The sequence below is a fragment of the Platichthys flesus genome, chromosome 3 (assembly GCF_949316205.1).
Source record: "Platichthys flesus chromosome 3, fPlaFle2.1, whole genome shotgun sequence".
NCBI lineage: Eukaryota > Metazoa > Chordata > Actinopteri > Pleuronectiformes > Pleuronectidae > Platichthys > Platichthys flesus.
In genome coordinates, this window is record NC_084947.1 from 19,178,102 (window position 1) to 19,202,225 (window position 24,124).

Below are 24,124 nucleotides of genomic sequence, written 5' to 3' on the forward strand. Positions count from 1 at the left end.
CTCTCTCTCTCTCTCTATGCAGGATGGATTGGGTTCCAGGACTCCCGACTCTCCTGGGACTGACCCAACCCGGGGAACAGGGGGCTTTCATGGGAGATCACAGGTGCTTATATACAAAATGGCAATTTTCTTCTTCCATAATTCCATGTTACTGCATTACAAGATCTTATCGTGAGGCCAGTATCTCATTCCTGAGGTTTTAGATGTTAATGAAAGATGCTTTGCCTCCAGCCACTGGGGGCTAAATCAACAAGCCTAGGATTCCTGTTGGCCTTTGTAGGGGAATACCAAAGACACTGAGCGGACTGAGCTGAGGTCAGATACAAAGCATGGAGCTGTAGTTGGAAATGCTGCGCCCAAAACAAGCTTGTATGCAATCTAGTGCAGTGGGCCCCAACCACTTCTGCCTGACATATTCTACCACTCACTCAAGTAGCTACCCTGACCCTTTATTGACACCACCTGTCTTGTTCCAAACATGTCTCCTTTTAAAGTGGATGATAAAACTAATAATCATGTGGATACTATTACGATAACGTCTTTATCCAGTTGAAGTGTATTTGCACTCGGAGTAGAATAGATGAATGTTTCAACATTTAGTGCCTATTTTACTATTAGCAAACAATTGATTTATTAACATTCCTCAACCAAATCATTCAAAACTTTTTTTCCTATACAGAGCATTTTAATCACCAAGCAACTTTAGCTAACAATTCAAAACGTTATCCATTATTTGTGGCTGTTTATCATTTATTATGCATTAGCCTACTTTAAGCAATCTATTTTAACATTTATAATATTAAGCTACCTTCTCCATTCATACATGGAGCGGTTTGCAACTGTTTCATCCATTGAACCATTGTCCCATCTTTGGCTATTGATTTAATCTATTTGTTAATTTTTTCCAACATTGATTATCCATTACTTTTAGCCCTTTACTTCCAACATGGCCATTGCTCAGAACTAACTGTTTGACCTCTGATCTTGTAACTATTGCAATCATCGATGGCAGTGTTCAATGCTCCGGCCAATTCCCGTTTAATCTTGTAAAACTTTTCTGTCCATCTTTCTTTTTTCTTCACTAGACCTGCAGAAGTAAGTACACTCGGTTGGGATCTTGTGCAAGCTGACTGAAAAATATTAACTTTTTTATTTGTCCTAAGTCAAACATGATAATTATCTGATGTTGTCATATTGTGCATTCACATGTTATAAAAAACTAAATATCGAAATGAATATGCTGGATCTGTGTACACTGTGGCACAATAATACAAAATGAATGGCACATTATTCTTTTCATTGGAGAATTGAAATATTTTGATAATTACTTTTTATACCCTTAGTGTGCCCTGGAATCAGAGTAAACCAGCCTGAACAATATGTGTCGAGGATATGTAATTTCAGCCACTTAGGATCATTAAAAAGAGATCATATTGAATATCACTTCCAGGGAGAGAAAGAGAAAGCGAGAAAGAAATAAAGAAGAGATTTGTTTGTTAGTCAGTTCCGACCCTCTCAATCTCCTTAGCCTCGTGAAAGAGGGGGAGAGAAAGGGCTGGGGTCAGCTTTCTGTAAATCTTCTGATGAAATGTTGACAAAACAGCCCATTTTCTGTAATTTCGCTGCAGCCGTCTTTCAGCAGCTTACTCACTCAGAACCCCTTCATTTCAAACAGCAGCACACCGCGACCTCTGACTTGCAAGTCCGTCCCTGACTTCTTTGGCCGGGCAGAAAGACATAACAGTTGTGCCTTTTAGGTCAGGTGGACGCCGTTTAAGAAGCCAGCTTCATAAAGGAAGCCTTTGTCTCAAGCAGGCTCTCCTGGGCCCCAGTAAAAGGATAAGAAATGTAGTTAATAGCTCAGGAGTGGCCTAATCATCAGCTGCCATTACTGCTCCAATATCAGCAGAGATGACAGACTTATCAATAACAAAGGCCCAGCTGAAGCCTCCACCGCTCTGTCATTTTGATCTTTGCTCCACTAATCAGAGCTTTCATTTGAGCTAAGCACCGGGCAGCACACCTCTCATTCTCTTCATGCTGTGCCAGATATCACTCATCTTTACAAGCCACTCCGTATTCCCTCAACCCCAGGCCACCATTTCCACAAATTGGCTTAATTTCTCAGGCAAATATATGACACATCTGAGAGCTCACTATCCCGGCAATGCAAGTGATTATTGTACTTACTGCTAAAACTCTCTTAGCTTGTAAGGTTTTGTGTGGAATGGCTCTGGTTGGAGCCCAGCTGAGTTTTAAAATGAAATGAAGATATGTCAAATTGACTATCATTGTGGTATATAAATATTGCATTAGCTTACTCTGTGTTTGCACTTCCAAATACATAAAAGGATTTTAGGCATGTGTTTCTACTGTTTGTCCAATATAAAACTCTGACTGTTCTATCTATGTGTGTATAAACCTTGCGTGTTGTATTATTATATAAGTGTTATATTAATAAAATAATGTCAATCATCTATATAGAGTAGAGTCTGCCATTAAGAGAGCTAATTGCCCTCGTGTAGAATATTACACATTCTAAAGGGGGTGATGTATATGCTTTTTAATAGTAATAAACATTGTTTAATGTCAATATTTCTCTTGTTCATTCTTCCACAAAAAGCTCCTCCATCAAGGAGAAACCCGAGAGGGCCAAAGAGGTGCTCCTGCACCTGGACGAGCTGGCCCTTTCATTTACAGTCATAGTGAGGATCAGGCACTGACTGACTCAGACACCTGCTATTGGGAAATATGTTCTCCATCAGTGAGCTATGGACTATTTCTGGACAGGAGCACTGGGAGACCATTGTTCTCCTCAGCACTGACAGCCAAGGTATTCTGGGACTCTTGGCACACATATAAAACAATGTGTTATTCATGTTAAGCTTAAAAAATTGGGCTACTTATTCAACATTAAGCAAACTGAGGTTAGAGTGGTGTTTGTTGACTGCGGCAGAGTAACTTTTAATATTGCAATAAAACTGCAAACATGACATTTTCCTTAAAAGAGGCTTACTTGCATTGAGATTTTTTCTTTTAATTGTATCAGTGGAAAATAAATACAATCTATGTGAGAATTATTAATATACTTACTATGACTAGTATTGTTAAACTTATTAGAGTTATTTCCAGAAAGACACAAATTCCCTTTTCATAGAATGAATACCTATCTTTCATATTATGCATAACCCATGGTTTCAGGTTTAACATAAAACCCTGGAGCTCCTTATACCTTCAGTTTGATACACGATCTGCCCCCTTGAAGCAAATCATCCTATACAGTCTTATACAAGGGCAGGGAGTTTGGAGATTTTGCAATGTCATCTGGGATTAAAAAGGAGCAGCCCATCAGAGCCCTGGGCCACACCACCTGGAGCCCCTATACGATCCCTGGCGCTGCACCACTCAGAACCAGCCCCATTAGCTTACCGCCAAATAATTCCTGGTCAACCAAATGCCACTGAGCTCACAAAGCCCCATTTCAGAAAAGATTACAACTTCAACAGGAAACCCTTTGATTATGAGTTTGTTTGAAATGTTATCAATACCATGATCATTCCTGCGGATCAACCAAACCATCTCTAATCACCATACCTTGGCTGCACCTCCAGTTATGCATCAATCTCCTGAAAAAAAAGGCAGAAAAAAGCAAATCACTGAGAATAGAGGAGTGACTTGTTTAACAAGTAGCACGTGCAATGACAAAGCGATTTCTTTCTCTTCGTTGATCACCCACCTGCACACAGATTAGGTCAGATATTCACCTGAGCCGCCAACCTGTCACTCACACTCAGTGAAAGAACAGAAACACACACAGCGCACATTCATTCCTCTCCACTACAGGTATTACAGATAAAGTGCCCTTAACAGAAGACAGCAGACAAGAGTTTACCTTGTCCCCATCACCAGCAGAAACACATTCACCCTAAAATTATTAGTACAACAGTAAAATAAGATTTATAAAAACACAGCATATACACTGTTTGCAAGAACCTATAATAATCGAAGAGTGAAAAAAATTAAAAATCATATAAAATGTATCAATATATTATCACCTCTGGTGGACCCCACCAGAGGTGATAATATATATACTATAAAGCCCAGATTGTTCAATACACTGTTGCCTGATATCTGTAGACATGCAAGTTGTTAAGAAAGAAATGAAATCATTATAAAATATCCAATACAATAAGTCCAGATTGTGTTTAGGGGAAAGGAGTTTAGACATAATTATGCTTGTAGTGTCCAAGGTTATAATCAAAGCTCTACTGTATACATAAAGAGATGACCACAGTAAACAAAGCTTTTTCTCTATATTGAATGATGGCCAAACACCAAAGGAAATTTTAAGTTGTGTTTTTTCTTATGATCCTGCATGGAACTTACACTTACAGCATTTCCCCCTATTTTATTTTTGTGTTTTTATTGTATTGCTGTAAGAACATATTTCTGTACTGAGTTGTGCATCATACTGAGAATGGTTGAAAGGTCGGGGTTTCATCATCAGTTTAGTCTCTGGCGCCACTTTGTGGTAGCCAGACAGAACTGAAGGGATGCATTTTGAGTTCATGAAAACTGATTATGTAACTCGTATAAAAAAAATACAAAACTTTCATTAAAGCCACAGTTACAGTAAAGTAGAATGTGTCGGGGAGAGATGTGGCTTTGACCAAGGACTGTGAAGGTGTTAAAGGGACACGCATGAACTTAGATGTAATGATGTGAAGGGGGTGCAACACCCCAACATCTCACTGTGTCTTTCTAGTAACAGCAATTATTAAAAAGGGTGACTTCTTCCACCCCCCACTCCCCTCATATATACGTATGATATCCCAACATGTATCGATATCATATGTGGTTAAAACGAAGTGTAAATAACTATTGTATAAAATTCAGATAAAATAGTAGAAAAAGCACTAAAAGCACATAAATACATTTAGAGCTCCCTCTCTCTGTCAGAAAGCAGATGACTTGACCTATGAACAACCTTAACGGAGGCTGTTGTCAGCAGATAAGAGGATGAGTGGAATTATCTGCCCCCCCCAACTCATTAAGAAAGCCACTGCCGCGCTGCACTTATTCTTTATTTTTGCGCATGTATATGTCCTGAGTCACGTCATGTTTTAAAGAACAAGATGTCTCAGCACATAGCACTGACAGGCGCAAGGGAGGGGCTGCTGCAAAACTCACTGATAGAATGAATGCAAAGAGCCAAAAGAACACTTCCTGTTGATGCAAAAAATTGCAGCAGCAACTGTCTGACACATCTGGACTGGAGAGGGGGAGGCCTGGCTGTAGTGTTAGCGAGCTACCGATGGGAATGGACAAGGGTTCGAGCTAATCTGCAGGACGGTGATTTTGGCGGACTCGAACTTCGGCTCGGACAAGTCACCGTAATGCAATGTCGGCTCGTCTTCGCCCTCACACTGTAAGTAATGGGGCGGGAGGGGGGGGCTCGTTGTCTGCGGCCGCACGCTAGCGACCAACTGCTAGTTAGCATTAGCCGCTGCTGTTCGCTACGTAGCCCTGACTGACAGCTAAGCTAGCGAGCACAGCGGCTAGTTCATATGACAGCCGCACATTTTGTGTCCGTGTCCGACGCTGCAAACTCAGCCAATACACTCTATAATGTTGTCACGGCTTGTGCTTATGGGAAATGTGACTAAGTCGCAAGCTAACACGCTGTGCGTGAAAGAGAGAAGTTTGTTAAGAAGTTACGCCTTTTAATGTAATACATGTTCGGTGTCAGGCTAGCACACACAGCTGGTTAGCCTGTGGCTGTGTGCTGCCTGGTAGTTGGCTGTTTCGACCCCTGCGAGTCGATACTAATGTTGAACCAACACCAATCTAACTATTGGTTACGGTAGAAATGAGAAACAGTGGAGACATGGCAACATAAAGCAGGTTGGGGGTGGTGGTCGAGCTAACGCTCACGTTAGCCGCTCCGCTATGTAGAGCCCCACATCGATGGCTAACTCGAGTACGGGGCTAAGTGAAGCACTGACAGAATGGTTTTGTTTTAAAGTTTCAAACGCCGCACTCTGGTCCCCCTGTGTGTCTGCATTGTGTGCAGGTGCTACAGTATCAGTAGGTCATGCTAACGTCCCGGAGTGTTCATACACGGTGATGCTAACACGGCTAAATGTGACTTTTAATTCTTAAATGTCTAGCTTACACTTGCGATAACGTATCGTAGTGTACTGGGCGGCATCGGGCCCGTGTGTGTTCATACTGTCAGATAGTGTACCTGAAGTTTAACGACACCAGTGTCAGCACCGCTCCTTGTCACAGTTAATGTAAAGCCATTGGGCGGTGTGTTAGGATGGGACAGCAAAGGACGAAGTGCAGGGACATGGCAGGTTATTCAGTACACCTGAGTTCACCTCGGACTTTGTTTTCGTGTTACTCCTGTGGCAGCTCAGCCCTGAGATCTCCCACCCTGCTGCATGTACCACCCAGTGAGAAACCAAGAAAACACACGGTATTCCTGGATACTGCATCTGACACCAGTCCAAATATTTTAACTAGAAGGCATGTCAGAACAGAGCAGAGCCAGGGCCATTTCAGCATTTGCATGAGTAGGCATTATGGTTTTGCACCCATTTAACAGCAGCCGCTCTTGTAGTCCTGTTTCTGTTCCGGGGGGGGGGGGGGGCTGTAAAACTCTGCTGGTTGGAGCCATTATGGCTGAAATTAGATGCTAGGTGAATAGGTTGATCTCGGTTTAAAAATACAGAAAGAAAGCGCTGCCCCTGTGATTTCTGTTGTTGTAAAATCTGGTTATTCAGAGATGGTTGGGCGTGGGTGCAGTGGTGTGATACTGTCCGCAGCAGCAGGTGCCATGTGTTACATCTATGTCGTTTTACTTTTGTGTTTGTGATGTTGTTCAACTTTTTTTTTTATGGGAATTTTCAAAAGAATTTATTTCTACCAGTGTGATCAGTCATTTTGATATTGTAAATTGTAATAGCAAATGGTGGATATGCAGCTCCAACAGTTCCCCTGTCTATTTGGCGGTGATAAAAGCTGTTCTGATGACCAATTGTACTCGTAGCAGCGTAATCACTGCAGGGTGTCTATATAGGTGAGAAGACAATAGTGTCCTAGATAATGAGTACAGGTTGTTAAAAGCACCTTTCATGCTGCATACTTGACTAGTACATTTGCCAGACCTGACTGTGGACAAAACGCAGGGTTACATCTGCTGGAGGAAAGCACCAGTTATGGAGGATAGAGTTGGAGTCTGGTTGCTGTGGGTCAAAGTGACTCTCGTCTGAATGCATCAGTTTTTGCACAAGGAAAACCTTTGACTGTCATTGTTTTTCTCCAGTAAAATCCTTAAAACATATCTGATTTTGAAGCCTTCTCCTTGAGTGGCACAGGGTCACCAAGAACTTGTCCAACTTACTTAAGTGACATGGCACAAATGAAGTACCAGATATAATAGGATTTCAGAGTCTTTATAAATGAGTGTCTAAAGGCATGTATGGTACTCCGAATCCGTTACGGATGTATGGACGGATCGGACGGACACTTTTTCATTTATAGTTCTCCGCTACTGAAAACAATTCGGAGCCAGAACAGTAGGTGGCGCAACGGAAGACAAGCTTAGAGAAGCCTACCTCATGAGTTCTCAGAAGTAGTCCACGTTCATTATTTACCTGCTTTTCACACACACGGTGAACGATAGCAACTAAATAAAATAAAGTGACACCCAGCGGGTCGAAATGCTTATGTTATCGTTTCTTAGTGCAGCGGTTCCCCGGTCTTGTTTCCAAACTGCATTGCCAATTTCAAGGCTTCAAGCTACACAGAAGCAGCTAGCTTCCCCCCGATTCCACACACAGTCAGCAGGGACTCCCGATACTAACTACTACCAAGTGTTGCTTCTAACCTGACGGTGTTTGAGAAACAGTCTCATGACAGCCGTGGAATTAAAGTCATGACAGCGGGTTTTTGCGCTGTTACCACCGCAGTTAGCATGGTGGCTAGCACGCTAGCGCCGTTATGAAAGTTCGTTATAACCGTATGTGATCGTACACACATGCTGTTAGTGCTCTTACCAGCCTCCGTCCTCCGGAAAACTTCGCTGGCTTAACACACATTAATGGTAGAATTGTAGTTGTGTTTGAGTTTATTGTGATATAGGGAAGGAAACAGGAGGTTTGAGGTCCAGAAATTAACCCTAACCCTTTACTTTTAACAGAGCAATGTTAAGAAGATAACCATTATCTTGGTTTCCAGATTTTCACAATAAACAAGTCAAATAAGAGAATACACCCAAAGGCAAAGCATACAATATGAAGCTCTGCATATTGACTTCCCTCTAAGCTCTTAACAATTTCCACAATGCATGTTATTCTTGTACTAAAAAAATAACCCTTACCCAGGGTTTCCCCCAGCACTATCTTGTTAAGGCGGCCGCCTTAACAAGACTAGGGCCCCGCCTTGACTACCAATGTACTGAAAAAAATATTGGTGATTGGTCCGCTAACGCCAGCATTTCGGAATGGAAACTTCCTGTTCCATTCCCTACATCACAATAAACCAAAATCACAACTACGACTCTATAATTCGTGTGACAAGTGTGTTAAGCCAGCAGCGTTGTCCGGCTGACGGTGGCTGGTTAGAGCACTTACGGCACGTGTGTACGGTCACATACTGTTATAACGAACTTTCATAACGTGGCTAGCGGGCTAACCACCATGCTAACTGCGGTGGGAACAGCGCAAAAACCCGCTGACTTTAATCCCACGGCTCATGACACTCTTTCTCAAACACCGTCAGGTTAGAAGCAAACACTTTAGATCGATACTAACTAACGGTAGTAGTTAGTATCGGGTGTCCCTGCTGACTGTGTGTGGAAGCTGGGGGGAAGCTAGCTGCCTCCGTGTAGCTTCAAGCTGTTGCAGCTGTTGAATTAGCAACGCAGTTTGGAAACAAGACCGGGGAACCGCTGCGTTAAGACACGATAACATAAGCATTATGACCCGCTGGGTGTCACTTTATTCAGCAAAAACTGTCGCGTCATCAACATCCTTTTTCTGTTAGCTGCCATCGTTCACTGTGTGTGAGGAGCCGGGAGGACGTAAATAAACCAGCGTGGACTTCTTCTATATACCTCATGAGGTAGGCTTCTCTAAGCTCGACTTCAGTTGCGCCATCTACTGTTCTGGCGGTGAATTGTTTTCACAACAAAAAGGCTCGTGGAACTATAAATCAAAAAGGGTCCGTCCGCTCCGTCCGTCCGTCAGTCCGCAACGGACTCGGAGTAGCATACATTGGCCTTAAGCTGCGTAAATGTCTAGTAATATCTCGATTTTAATTGGTCCATGAATGATATGTAACGTAAAGGCTTATGTGGCATACCATTTACGTAAAAAAGGCACAAAGAATGATGCTTATTTGCGTACATGTTAAATCATACAGAATCAGGTGCGCATGCGCGAAAACTTTTTTTTTCTTGCCGTCCACAATGAATAGGCGGTTCATTTGAACGGAATCCGACATCACAAACTGTCATCTTCAGAGGCAGCTTGATTTTTCTTAAAAACCGGCTTAAACCCTATTTTGTAGTGTCTGCATGTTTTCCACAACATTTGTACCTACTGTTGTTTATTTATATTGAAATAAACAGTTGTTTATTTCATTCATGCGTACTGGCATCTTTGAGCAAAATACCCCCAAAAATTTTCGCCGCGCCGCTACGCGCCGCGCCAACAGCACCGCCACCTGCTTACCACCTTGACTGACAGATTTACTGGGGGAAACACTGCTTACCCTTCCCTTTAATGTAACACAATCTATTTTTATCTTGTTTTGTGCTATCCATTTTAAATTGCTCTCTCTAACCTTTGCCTGTTAAGCATTTCTCTTCTGGATCTGGTCTGGAAATGCTGCTGATGTTGAAGAAAGCACACATTGCTTAGCTGCTGACATTGATTTATCCTCTACTTTTTTCTCCTTTTTTTTGACTCTGTATAAGACTGCAGCTTTCCACTACAGTTGTGCTGATCTTTTGGTTAGCCAAACTATCACAAGATACTCAGCATCCTTTCGCTGTACCTACATGAAGCAGCTGTGTCAAACAGGTTTATTACCAGGCAGAGAACATGAGCCACAGATGGACTTTTTGAGCTGAGTTTTAAGATTTTTGGTTCTCCCACATGAGCCAAGCATGTGCGTCTCAACTTCTGAGTGCACATTCTTTGGCTGGCCGTCAACTTGGCACGAGCCAGTATGCATCTTGTTGGCAGCCATCACTGGTATGTGATATGGTGTATGAACATGTTCTATGTAGAGGTGGGGGAGGGAAAATAATGCACACCTTGTTACGATTCTCTCTGTTTTGTTACAACGTTGACTCTCCTGTGCCAGGATGAGAACATATGGACAGGTTGGACAGGTGTCTTGGCATGCTTTGGTAACTGGAGTGCTGACAGGAATTGCATGTGCAGAAGATCATTCTAAATTGCCAGCATTGGTGGGGGGTTGCTGGTTCAGAAGAAGAGATAGGATGAGGGCAGATGGAATGCGTTTGTGGTTTTGAACGTGGATATATTTGCTTTGACAAACACAGAATTCTACAATATGCACCTTTTGTAATTATATATGACAGGAGTGGTTTAACTAGTTCTATTAGGAAGGCAGAGTCTACATTTGTTAATGTTTTATTAACCAGCTCAGGTGAGTGTATTACTGTGCCGCTACTAGGCCTTGTACTGCTGGGTTTTGATTTTTTAATTGTTGTTATTTTTGCCAAAATGTGATTCAATCAAAGTTTTTTGTGGCTAGCATGTTATGAAATATCTTAACTCACAGAGGGGCAATGATGTGCTCATCAGAAGTGTAAGGGTTAACAAGCATCAACAGTCATTACACAATTAAAGTGGCATTACTTTAATTCAGATGCATCAGAGAAGCTTCGAAAAGGAAAGACATTCAATTCAAGAACACCTGGTGCATGCTCACCTTTTCACGTAGAACCAGATTTTCCTCTTACTCTGCCAAATGCACTATATATACCTGTATTGCCCCCTCTTAAGACTATAATTAGCCACAGGAAGCCAAACATATACACACTGTTTTGTTTTATTTGTTTAATTTACTTTCGTGTCACTATTTCTAATTTAGCAGTAATGGCACTGAAAGAATAAATTAACAATGAATACAAATGATGGATGCTGACAAAATATGAGCATATGATTGTTATCTCTGTCCCTCTAATACTTTCACTTCTACCATCAGTATTTCAACCAATAAATGGTTAAATATTTATTGGAGACAATTTGAATCATGTTGGTGATTTCTCAGCATTTCTGGCTTAGTAGATCATGATATGTCTTTGTTTATCTTAAGGATTAACAGTAAAGTTGTCTGAATACATAATATTTAGTCTTTGCTGTCTCAATTCTTTCATTTGGACAGTACTTACAGTATAAGAAATGTAATATAAATTGGGACAGTAAACATCACTGTAAATAGCATAAATACAAGTAGGGCTTTTTTTTTTTCATTCAGTGAATTGGATGGTAACTTTAATACAAATGTCTTCTCCAGTGGCGGCTGTTGTTTTAGATCTGATGTTTTTGCAGGTATTGTAACTGGGTGAGGTTTTGTTGAAGGGTCTTGAATATTTGTGGTGGTTCCGACTCCGGTATTTTCCTACTTCAACTTCCTTTTAGACATCTTGCATAGGTAAAGTAGAAGTAGGGCTGTATGATATGACCAAAATATCGATGGACTTAATTTTGTATCTGCTCAGGATTCACATAGTTAGTTGTTACTCCTTGCTCATTATTTTTCTGGACAGTTTAAATTGTGTCCATGTCTTTGCTGAAGTAAGTTGATGGCAGCCAGTATTTTCTCTTATCAAAATGGATGTGGTTAGTTAATGTTGAGACGTTAATGCTATAAAAAGCTGGTGAAACATCATGATTGACAGCTGAGACTGGTCAGGCAGATGTTTCGGCAGGAAATCATTTCACAGTCATTGCTGGAAAAGCTTCTATCTTTTTTTTTTTGTCTCTTGAATTCCTGCAACGGATATGTAGTTCCAGCCGGCAGATAGACCTCAACCTAACACTTAAAAGAGCTTACTGCAGACATATTTAGAGAAAAATCACAATAATCAAACATCACTGGCCTGGTATTTCTCATATACAGTACTGTATAAAATAAGCCTCAAGTATATGTTTCCCATCTCATTTGTGTTCCATTGAACAGTTTTTTTGTTAACTGTAAAATTGTAAAAAACATGCAATCCACAACAAATGAAGTGTTTCAAAACCTAATGGGTTTTTTCCCCTCTTTTTTCTTTCCCATCAGGCTGCCGACAAACTGGAGAAACATATCCAAGAAATGGACGACGGCAGTTACATTGAGTTCGATGTGCCGGAGTTCAGTAACAATGTTCTGACTCAGCTCAATGAGCTGCGGCTGCAAGGGAAGCTGTGTGACATCATCGTTCACATTCAGGGCCAGCCATTTCGAGCTCACAAGGCTGTGCTGGCAGCTAGTTCACCGTACTTCCGTGACCACTCAGCTCTCAGCACCATGAGTGGCCTTTCCATCTCGGTCATTAAAAGCCCTGAGGTGTTTGAACAGCTTCTCGCATTCTGCTACACAGGTCACATGTCCCTGCAGCTCAAGGATATAATCAGTTTTCTTACCGCTGCCAGCTTTCTACAGATGCAGACCATCATTGACAAGTGTACCCAAATCTTGGAGAGCATCCACTCCAAGATTAGCCTTCCAGTTAGTGTCTGCAGCCCAGAGAAGGATGACTCGCAGACCAGTCGCAATGGGGTCAATGACAGCAACCTCTTTGTGAACCCTACCCAGATCTCCCCCCCTTACTACTCCCGGCAGATTCAAACAGGGCACAGCTTGGGCCGGGGTCGGCAGCAGCAAGAGGAAGGCCAGTCGGACCGTGGAAGCAGTGATAGTGTGTCAGAGCATGATACTCCCATGGAGGGAGAAACCGAACAAGTGGAACTGATCGGCAAAGATGGGTTAGTAACAGATGTGCATGTGAAAGTAGAGAAGACGGACAGGCCCACTTACTCTGACAGCTCCTCAGCTGGTGATGATGGTTACCACACAGAGTTGGTGGATGGAGAACAGGTATTGGCTGTTAGTGTGGGTTCTTACTGTCCTGTCATCCAGCCTGCTACCTATTCTTACTCAGGGCTGTCCTCAAACATGTCCCCATGCTTTGTCAACCTCAGCAGCTCTAGTCCTTCCCGCTCCATACTCAGTGGCTTCAGAGGTGGGCGAGCCAGGGCAAAGCGCCCCCTGGCCATCCCAGCCGGGATACTGAGTCATATCAAACCAGGCTCAGATGACAGCGAGTCAACTGTTGGAGCCACAGGGTTGGAAAATGATGTGCGCGAGCGCAGCTTGAGAAGCCAATGGTACCCTTACAATGAGAGACTCATTTGCATCTACTGTGGAAAGACCTTCAATCAGAAAGGGAGCCTGGACCGCCACATGCGCTTGCACATGGGAATCACTCCGTTTGTTTGCAAGTTTTGTGGCAAGAAGTACACAAGGAAAGATCAGCTCGAGTACCACATCCGAGGCCACACGGACAACAAGCCCTTCCACTGTCAGATCTGTGGAAAATGCTTCCCATTTCAGGGCACCCTTAACCAGCACCTGCGGAAGAAGCACATGGGGGCATCAGAGGGCACCAATCATATTGATTCTCCAGAGAGGAAGGAGGGAAGCTCAGGCCAGAAGGACCAAGAGGAAGCGTCTGAGGGGATGGCCTTTGAGGCACAATATGCAGAAGAGGCACCAGCCAATGATATGGAGGAAAGCTCGAAATGTAGTCCAGAGGAGGCTCAAGCATCCAGGTGTGATTTTTAGTTTCTGCTTCAGGTTAAAGAAGCTTTAAGAAGTGTTTATTTCAACTCAAGTTAATGGACTCTTTTTGTTTTGAATCGGCGCCCTCTAGTAATGACATTTCTTGCATTAAGGGTTTCTGGCAATTTTGTGAAAGTAAAGTTGATGAATGCCAAGAGGAAATGGGTGCTTTATAGAAATTTGATTCTTACAAGCAAAGGGAGTAACAACTTACTATTTTTGAGGAGGTCCCAATAATCAAGACCCCCTTATTGATTTATCTTTTTATCTTTCAATGTTTTTTTAAAACATATTTACAGAGTTATATAGGCATGTTGCAATAATTGATAATGTGAAAGCTCTGGTAAGATGCTTGTCATATCACCTTTTTACCTGACCTGTTTTTGCACATGTGGCCACAGGAGGTCACTTACTCACAAGGAATGATTTTTCTGCCAGTGCAAAGCTTGTGTGACATATCCGTTCAATACCTCATGATACAACTATACATACTCATAACAGACAGTATTTTAACTTAAAATGAAACTCACCAGGTTCTACCTCATAGCCAAGAACCTACCAGGCACAGATATTTTCTCCGTTTGAAATCCGTTCTAGGTTGTTTGTACAGTATCTTCTTGCCAAACCCTGTATAGAATATTCACAAAGCCTTGATACTTAACAGGAAATATTCCTAGCTGATTGTATTGATCAGGGACAAAGTCCTTGTCGGTTGTTTCATTGTCAGCCAGGTTAAAATGATGATTAAGAAGGTGCTATGTTAGAATTGCATTCAATTTGCTAGCTTGTGTGTTAGTTTTTGGCAAATGCACAGAAGAGAGTAAGAGAATGGCCCTGCATACTTTCAAGATATTGTTTTGCTCTCTTATAACGTTTGTTCTACAAAACACTCTAGGATTTTTACTTGTATCACTACTGGAGATCTCAGTCTGTTCGCCAAGGTGGTTTTAGAAGCTGTCATCCATGTTGTGGGTGATTCACATCCTCACAGTGAAAACATTTATATTCCTCTTATACTCTGGTGGCAGATTTATACTGAACTATTCGATGTGTTTTGTCGTGAGGTAGGCTTCTAGGTAAATACTCAGCATCTAACTGAGACACAAGTACTCATTCTGTCAACTCAGCACAGTAGGAACAGCCCTGGATCTGTTCACATAAATCAATGTAGTATCCGTGTCTGAATAATATGCAACAGAAAGAACAAAGGAATTTCAGCCATTTTGACATGGTTTTTCTCACCTTATTTGAAAGGATTATGGGTTGTTTCCTTTTGTCTTTCACTCTGTCCTACCTTTTATGATGGGACAATCGATCTGTAATCTTTGTTTTCTGCATTGGTTGGGGTCAAATGCAGAGTTGGAACATCTTTTTCCCTATTTTATCAATCCTACTTTATGGCGTTGACATAGATGTGACATAAGTAGACTAAGGCTAAGAGGTAAATGCTTTTAGAGGTAGCTGGTGGGTGGGACGGGAGCAGTGATAAAATGTGCTAATCTAAGTCTTAAGCCTGATGCAGTAACAGTGTCAGAGTATTACTGCTTCACCGCAGGGATTTTGTTTTCCTCCAAGCAAAAAAATTGTGAACATTGATTAGACTGTAATCAAATGAATAATATGACATATGACAACCTTGTATTTTATCTATAATCTTTGAACTTTGGGGATCAGGGATGGGGGTGTTATTTTAGCATATATAGACTTGGTTTTATGTCCCTTCTGATTTAAAATAATATACATTCACAGTTAAAAAATATAGGCACTAAGAAGGCCTCATTAAATATCCCGTCATATTCTACCAATTTAGAGCTCAGTTGGGTGGTCCATTTTCTGTTGTCCTTTGTTTTTGTTTGCCATTCAGCTGTTTGAGGCCTTTTTTTGAGCACCCGCTTGTTTTCGGTCCGGTCTGGTCCATGTTGAGTTTATGTCAATCAATTTGAGTTTGATTATGTTATAGTTTTCATATAATTTTCTACTAAATGTTGGTTTGGTGGGAGAAATTTGTGTTTTATTGCTCATGTCCAACGTTACCTTAAGAGTGCAGTTCTTTTGATCCCGGTGAATGTGCGGTCATGGTCTTTACTCATTGACGGCTAAGATGACTATCCCAAAAGATTTCGGGAAATTTTTAAAAAAATCTCAATAGCTAGCTTTTCGTTAACTTTTTGTCTACGCATTTATCACCAACACTTTTTTTCATCATCACCCGCAGTCAGCAAACCTACACAGTTCTTTTTTAGATGAATATTTACTAAGTCAAGTTTATTTCTGTCAGCTGCTGATGTGACAGCTGATCTGACCTCATCAAAAATCAGTCACTGAATAATTAGATTCTGCCTATAAAGATTCTTGCCCTTCACAAAATGAGCAAATCAAAACTGTTTTGCATTATTGTCGGAAATGTTTTGTGAATTATAGGTACAAACTGCTAAAACAACTTTGTGCCAAGATGTTAACACCAAAGACTAATAGGTGATTTTTAACAGTGAAGTTTGACTATATTGTATAGTTGAAAGCTTATTAATAAGAATAGGTTATAGGACTAGTTCATTGCTACTTGCAAGGAATGTATGTTTCCCAGCTTAAAACAATCACTTGTGTCAAATTTGAACAATTTGCTAAAAAGACATTAAGCCGCAAAGTCTTGAATAAAATATTAAGCCATACAGAAGCTGACAATATAAAAGTTGTGGAATTGTAATTGTTAAAAGCCAATGTAAACAAGAGAGAGAATACTCAACAAAAAGTGGCATCTTAAACTTAGTGCCTTGCCACAAGCTTTACATGTTAGATTCTGGCACTTAGATCCCTGTGCCTCATTCATTTATAAAGTGGATTGAATTGAGAGATTATAGCAAAGTACGGCCACATTATTTACTGTTAAGTGGTACCAACGATGAGAATGCATAGAAATTATTCAAGTGATTCTGTCCATTTTTATTGTCATAGGACAGAGAAGTGATTTTAAGGTTGAACTAATTTTGTAGCAGTTGATTACAATCAAACGAGGCAGACTTGTTCCCTGCAAGCCACCACCCCCCATGACTTACTGTATACCTTCTCTCCAGCCACCGAGGACAATCTTTGCAATGTACTGTAGTTGTAGACATTTCGATGAAGGAAGGAGATGCATGAGAAACGTAAATCTACTTCTTCCCTGTTCTCTCTGAGCATCTGGCAGGGGAACAGCTGCCTGGGTATTTAGCTGATGATAAACTGTGGAGAAAAAAAACAAGCTTACCCTCATATACTGTAGCTGAATTGCACGTTGCTCAACCACAAAAAATGTATAAGATTGCCAATGGATAATTATTTTTTTTTTAACTTGTATTTGTGTAATCAATTGTGCACTTACAGTTTTTCGTTGATAGTACATACCAATTCCATCCGGGAAGTCTAGATTTCTCTGTAGTTATCCTTGAGGAACTCACCTTTAACGGCCTCAGTCACTTTGTTAGGGACCTTTTCCCCTTAAATGGTGGTTCTAGACTAATCAGGGTTTTTTTTTCTTATCAAATGAGTAAACAAGTCCATGTCTTCATCATAGGTGAATTGAGGGGAAATAGTTTCAATGCTTTTCATGAACTATAGTTACTTATGTGATAGTACACATTTACAGAACCAGCTTAACTTGACACACTCGAATCAACTCTTTGTCAACTCTTCGTTCCACACCTCAGAGGAGCGAGAGATGCATTATGGGCCACAAGTAATCAAATGGAAGTGTTTACAGGGAAGGCTGTCAGACTACTTTTTGGAAATTGCAGCTCGTCCTATTCCTTTTATAATAAACTCACTTCAGGTAGTTTACGAACACTGATACAGGCTTAGAAAAAAATCTTAAGTCTTCCATAGCTTTTCTGTCAGTTTCTGTCCACTGTGTATTCTGAAAAATAGCAATAACCTTTTTAGAAGTGGTGTATTGGGATCATCAAGCCTATTGGAATATTGGCCTGTCATATATCAAACAAACTGAATGTCAGGGAGCTGTTGATTTAAGTAGGACCAGGACAATTTGATATTGATTTATTTTTATATATTTTCTGAAGCATTGGACAGGCCGGCTTCCTTCTTCAGAAAATATATATATATATAAATGAAAAAGTGGTGTCCCTTGATGGTTCTTTTTTAAGTGATGATGATGATGATGATGAAACTCCAGTGGATAGTCAGTAAACTGCAACACAAGAACTGAGCACATGGTTCAGTCGTCAAACTCAGTGGCACTGTTCAGAGTTGCACCTCAAGCTGTGTTAAATAATGAAAGGGATTTGGCGCTGTATAGCCACTGTTTGGGAGCGGGCTCTCTGCTGTCATGTCATGGTTCAGTGATCTCCTTTAGATCCCCAGGCGCCGAGACTAGTTGTAGTTGTTGAGGATAAAGAGGGGAAGTTTTCAATCTAGCTATTGTTCCTTTCCCTTTTATAACTCTCTAAACCCTGCACTATAACGTCTCTGGCTCATATTTGGTGACCAGGCAAAAAAAAACGTAGAACTCAGGGTATATCGTGTTGAAAAGTGGTCTCATTGGACATACACCTTATGTCCATAGTATAATTGTGCACTTATCTTCAGGTGGGGAAACAAGTCCTCAGTAGTGGTCCCCTCATATTCTGCCTCAAAGTCTCAATGACCACCATATTTTCCACAGAGCTGTAGCTCGGGGAGCTCTGGAGACCACTAGCTGAACCATGGCAGCAGTAACGCCCCAACTCCTGTTTCTGTCCACTCTACACACAACCTCACAACCCAACTGTGAACCTCAGAACTCTACTGTTTTGTACAACTATGAAGTAAATGAAGCTAGCTAGAGCTGATGTATCTATTGTCATTCATGAATTTATTTTATAGCATGAAATAAAATATATTTATTCAAATTATATATTTTACTCATAATCATTCTGTGCTGCTTCATTTTGGTTCTTAAGCTTGTAAATCGCTTTTTTATTATATACAAAAATGTCAATAGAATAATGCGTTTGTTTGTAAAATAAAGACGCTGATTTGGCTCTGATTTGTCTTTTTTGTTTCTCACAAGTGGATCGATTGTCTTTAAAGCTCATGTAAAGCCTTTGATGTAAAGGGAAAATAAGAGCAGACTCTATTATTCAGCCACCCTTTAATTATATCGTTTACGATGCATTGAACGCCTAGACACCCTATATTCATAATGTTTGTCTGGCATGTATCGAATTCAGAATCCTGCAGTAGGACGGTCTGTGAAAGATAAGTGGAGGAATAACTGATGCAAGTGCAACTGTGACCCTCTAGAGGGAGCTAGAGGATAACAAGTACACATACATGAGTCCCTCTTCCTTATTGCCAGAAATTCAGTAATTTCTAAATGAGAAGTATGTTATCTCAGAATTATTAGGCCAGAGTAACTTTAAACAGCCCTTTAAAAAATTTATTTGTTATTGCCTTGGGTAAATAATATGACACTGATGAAATGTGAAGCTTATAACCATATGTCTGAGAAGAGCCTTTCCTCTTGTGCAGTCTATTTGGTGAATCGAAAATAGGTAATTCACAACAATCACAGAGGCCAAGTAGCAGAATATAAAACAATAAATTGCTTTAGTCTCGGAGGGCTGGTAATAAACGTAATTTAACACCAGAAAGATTTTCCAGCAGGAAGTCCAGCCAAATTCTCCACCGAGTCCTAGGCAGTGATATGGCTTCTGTCCCTGCTGTGTTACAAATGCATCCAAAGGGACACTTTATGAACAGAAAGTGGCAGCTGTGCAACAGCCCCTTGTGGTCGTTACAGTATTTGTGGCTTTTACAAAAAAAAACACATAAGGGAGCCAAATGAATAATTATCCACCTAACTGGCCAACTATGTGCTGCACCAACATGTTCTGGAAACAAGTTTCAGGCTGCTTATTGCAATTTGAGGAGGATTTCACCGGGTTTTGTGTGATTCATCTCTACAATATAAAGCCTAACACTGATCATCTCAGAAATGTAACATAATGCTCGGGCACATCATTTGAAAGCAGCATCAGTCATTGCTGAAAATTCGAATAAACTGGACGGATTGTTTAAATGACAGCATTAGAGACGTCTCATCCTAAAATAATACGCAGAATTGCTCTGTTCAGTGGAATATGAGATTAAAGAGAACCACAAAATACAAGGCCAGGAAACTCGAGGCGGGCCTGTTTCCACAAGGGGTCTTTAACTGCATTCTATGGCTATGATGTAGTGCGTCTCTCGGTTACACAACCCTAACAGTAAGATGGGAGTGCTTAACTGATAGGTATAGATTTTAATTTGTACTTTAGGGTCGCTCATTACTTCTGTTGTGGCAGTTTTGCAACTAGAACATGAGCGTTGGGTGTTCACTTCTCGGTACACAACTTTGATGGACTTGGCTCGCTCTACGTCATGCAGCAGCGCAGCCAGAACCGCAAACCACTCAAAGTTCAGGACAGCTCATGGCCCATAGTGGCAGGTACTCTGACCCTATGGAGTACAATAGAGTTCTATGACACAAGGTTTTATAATGTGATAAATTCATTGTTTGAAATCTGAATACTAACAAGATGTTTGAATCCTCGTTACTTTCTTAAACATAATCTCACTGATTTTACTGACTCATGTGAAATAGCTTTAACACATACAATAACAATAAAGTTATTATTAATATTAAAAGCAGTTTACTATGTTATTTGACAAATGAAGGTACAGTGGAGTACTGCAGAGGACTCTTTAGTCTGCTGAAAGAATGACCCCACTACTGTGAATGTGTGTAATACAAACAGTCAGTGGCATCAAGCTGCCACGTTGGTAGATGTGGGAGGAAGGAGTGTAGCTGGTGGGAAGGGAGAGGACAAAAGCAAGAGTTTTTCATTTACACAAGATGAGAATCAATGGTGGAAAAAAAGAAAATATGGCACTTAAGTGCAATTTTGAGGTTCTTGATTTCTCATACTCAAGTGGACCATTTCATTTTTATTGCCTACTGCTGTATACTTCCGCATCACTAAATTTCAGAGGAAAATATTATTGGCTTCTATTTACTCCATGGTTAACAGAACAAGGTTCTAAATTATCACATTCAATATCAAGCCAGTGCTTTCCATCTTTTTCGGCCTCTTAAGCCATAAATAACCAGGTGTGATTTCTCCCTCTTACCTTCTCATGGGGTTTCATATCAAAAACTGGAAATAATTAAATAACAATACACATTCACCGATGAAGATGAGAGAAAAAGTCCCAAGAGTACTACAGCAGAACTATAGTTTCTTCTTTTTCTTCTTCTTCTTCTTCTTCTTCTTTTTCTTCTTCCCCCATGAATTCCCATGAATCATCTCACAACCCCTCAGATTTATATTGATACCTCCTCATGTTAAACTCAGGATCTAGCGCCACCACCTGCAGCTACATCACTGACACATTCAGCTCCTACAACACGCGCTGATGAGGACACGCCCACACCAGAGAACACCTACCGCTGACATCGTTTCCATGGTTACAGAGCGTCTCGCTAACCCGGAAACTGAAGGTGCGCACGTGTATTGATTGTCCCTGCGACCACACTCAGTATTTGTACTAAAAACACGTCCATTAAACGTTGCAGCTAATACCAGTTCTATAGTCTTATTCATTTAAGGGTTTCATTTATTTTTCATTTGAATGAGTTTACTCTTTGGGCTGACTCACCCCCAGTGGGAGGCCTTCCGGGCTCAGGTGGGTTCCACAGGTGAACACCAGTGACAAGCTGACGGCTAACAGGTAAGCTAACATTTCCTGGTCACTACACTGTCTATGCTTTCTAATTCGAGGAAACCAATGGGAACAATGTCATCACTGAATGGGTAACTTCACAAAAGTGTTTTATTTGGTTTCATATGCTTCAGCCCATATGATAATGTTGCTCACAGCCTGTAGCTATTGAGTAATGCTCCCTAAGTGCTGAAGCTACCACTTTATCAATTCAAATTAGCTTACTATAAAAAGTCACGTAACCATTGGTGGATATCTTATTTCAAAGATTTCAGACACCATCATTGCTTTACTCGATGGTGGTTCAGATACCAGCTCAGACAGTGCTTTATATGAGCTGGTACTCATTACATATATTTTTTAATTTGTCTTTCTTTTTATGTAAATATGTAACCAAAACTCATTCAGAGTACATTTCTTGACTATGGAATAATTTGTGTGTTTCTGCTAACACACAGAAAATCCCGAAAACTTAGCTATAATGACTTTTATTGTCTATCCACTCTTAACCTGTCCATTGTTATCTGAATAAACAAAGAATGAATAATTTGAGGTTAAATTAAAATGGTTTCAAAACCAGACCTTTCTACAACAGCACATCATGTTTTAATTGAATTTATTGTTGGCCTATTACCACCATCATTTTGAATACTTTTATTTTAAGCAAATGCATAGCAACTATGATCAATTAAGCCCATCTCCTGCACTGTTACTGTTCTTTCGCTATGCAGATGACTGGAAGAATAGAAAGCTTAGTTGAATTGGGATAAGTGCCTTGCTTGGTTGGCACAAAAGATTAACCAAAACCCAGAGAGAGGAACATTTGTTCCTCTCTCTCTTCTGAGAAGCCACTCCTTTTCCCAATCCCTTTCATGCTGTTCATATTTTCCCTTTATTAAAGCTGAGTCACCCTGCTATACTGCAGTTGACCTATGCTCCAGTAATTTTTATACAGAGGCAAGTAGTTAAGTGATAGTTTCGAGGATTATCGCTGAGTTGTTTGGCTTATGTTTCTTATGGGACACGCATCAACAGTGACTCCATTTAACACCTGGCATAAAAAAAAGTATAATATTCACAGATTGCATGTAGATATTATGCTAACCTGAATGAATATAATTTTATCTTTAAGATTTTGGACAATTTGTTTAGTATCCATTTTTCATGTTTTCTAGCAGTTAATCTCTGTAGTACACTCTGGAAAATAGATTTTACATCTTGATACATATTGACATTGTTAAAACCCCTCCCTGCAGAGTGATGTAAAATATCACTTTGGTTTAATATTTGAAGATTTTGACAAGGTATTAGATTTCATCCAAAACATGATTTCACTGCATTGTCAATTTTTTTTTTAAAATGGATTCATCAAACTAATTCCAGAGGAATGAACAGATTGAAAGGTCACATGCTGCGCACGGAAAAAATGTATGACTGTCCAGTTCCTGAAAGATTCAACCTATTACATTGACTGTAAAAGATATATATTGGTTTAACAGTAAAGATGTCTCATTTTTTTGGAAGTAGTGAATTATTGCACCACTGGAAAATCCACAGTAACACCTTTTACAGTATTTAAGTTTCCATCGTGCTGGGGGAAACTTTCCCCTTGTACGTCCCTGAGAGGTTTCCTGTAAGTTCCCGGAGGACTCACAGACGTTCTGGAAGAACATGAAACAGTGGTCATGGCATGTGGCTGTAAAGCTATGAGCAAATCTGCACATCTCCACAGTTGGAAATCAGTTAAAATGCTGAGCCTTTGGAAAATGGAAAAAAAAACCTCAGTAGTTCCACTATGTACGTAATAAACAATGAAGTGACTATTCTCCCAAGGGAGAACTTCACCACATTATTATGTGTTTCTATTTTCTATTTCTTAATTGCAACCATATGCAGCACAATCATTCAACAGCAGGGGAATGGTTTGAGTAAATTACTTGACTGCATAACATTTAGTGAAATCTCACTATTTGGTATTTTATGGTGTTCAGAGGTGTGGTTTTGTCAAGTCACTGTTGTGTCACCTCAGTGTATTAGATAGACATGGCAGCATTGATGCAGACAGTGGAATGAGAGCTTAGCTGTGTTAGGCTAGTGTGTCTGGACAGGCTGTGGTGATATATGAAGGAAAGATAGAGTGGTCACATGAAGAGGAGAACAGGAAAAGGAAAAAGAGATGACAGCTAGATGGATCTGATTCCAGTTTGCCGATACTTCACGGTTACTGTCGCCATAAAATGTGTTTCGATAGCTGTGTCTTTATAGGAGGAAGGACTCTTTTTAAATGTTGGTGTTATTGTGTTCTGATCCAACTTAATGAAAAAAAGATTTATCCATATGTTGTATGTCTGCAGGCTACTTTCATTAAAAGATTTTAGCATGACACACCCAAAGAAGATACAGCGGAAAATTATTCCACCATAGATTGATGACATGACAGCTTCCCAACAGTGAAGCCAAAATATCTCGATCTCCAGCTGTTGGCTGCAGCGTAGTTCATAAACACTACCTCCTTCATGTT

The 24,124-nt window shown here is 40.5% G+C and overlaps 1 protein-coding gene across 1 annotated transcript; it reads left to right on the plus strand.

Annotated features, from left to right (window-relative positions):
* The first annotated feature begins 5,064 nt into the window (after positions 1–5,064).
* On the plus strand, positions 5,065–18,881 carry zbtb34 (zinc finger and BTB domain containing 34). The gene is made up of 2 exons (XM_062383438.1): positions 5,065–5,428; positions 12,328–18,881. Exons 1-2 carry the CDS (start codon positions 5,402–5,404, stop codon positions 13,870–13,872), a joined length of 1,572 nt encoding a protein of 523 aa, XP_062239422.1. The 5' UTR covers positions 5,065–5,401; the 3' UTR covers positions 13,873–18,881.
* The last annotated feature ends 5,243 nt before the right edge of the window (positions 18,882–24,124 follow it).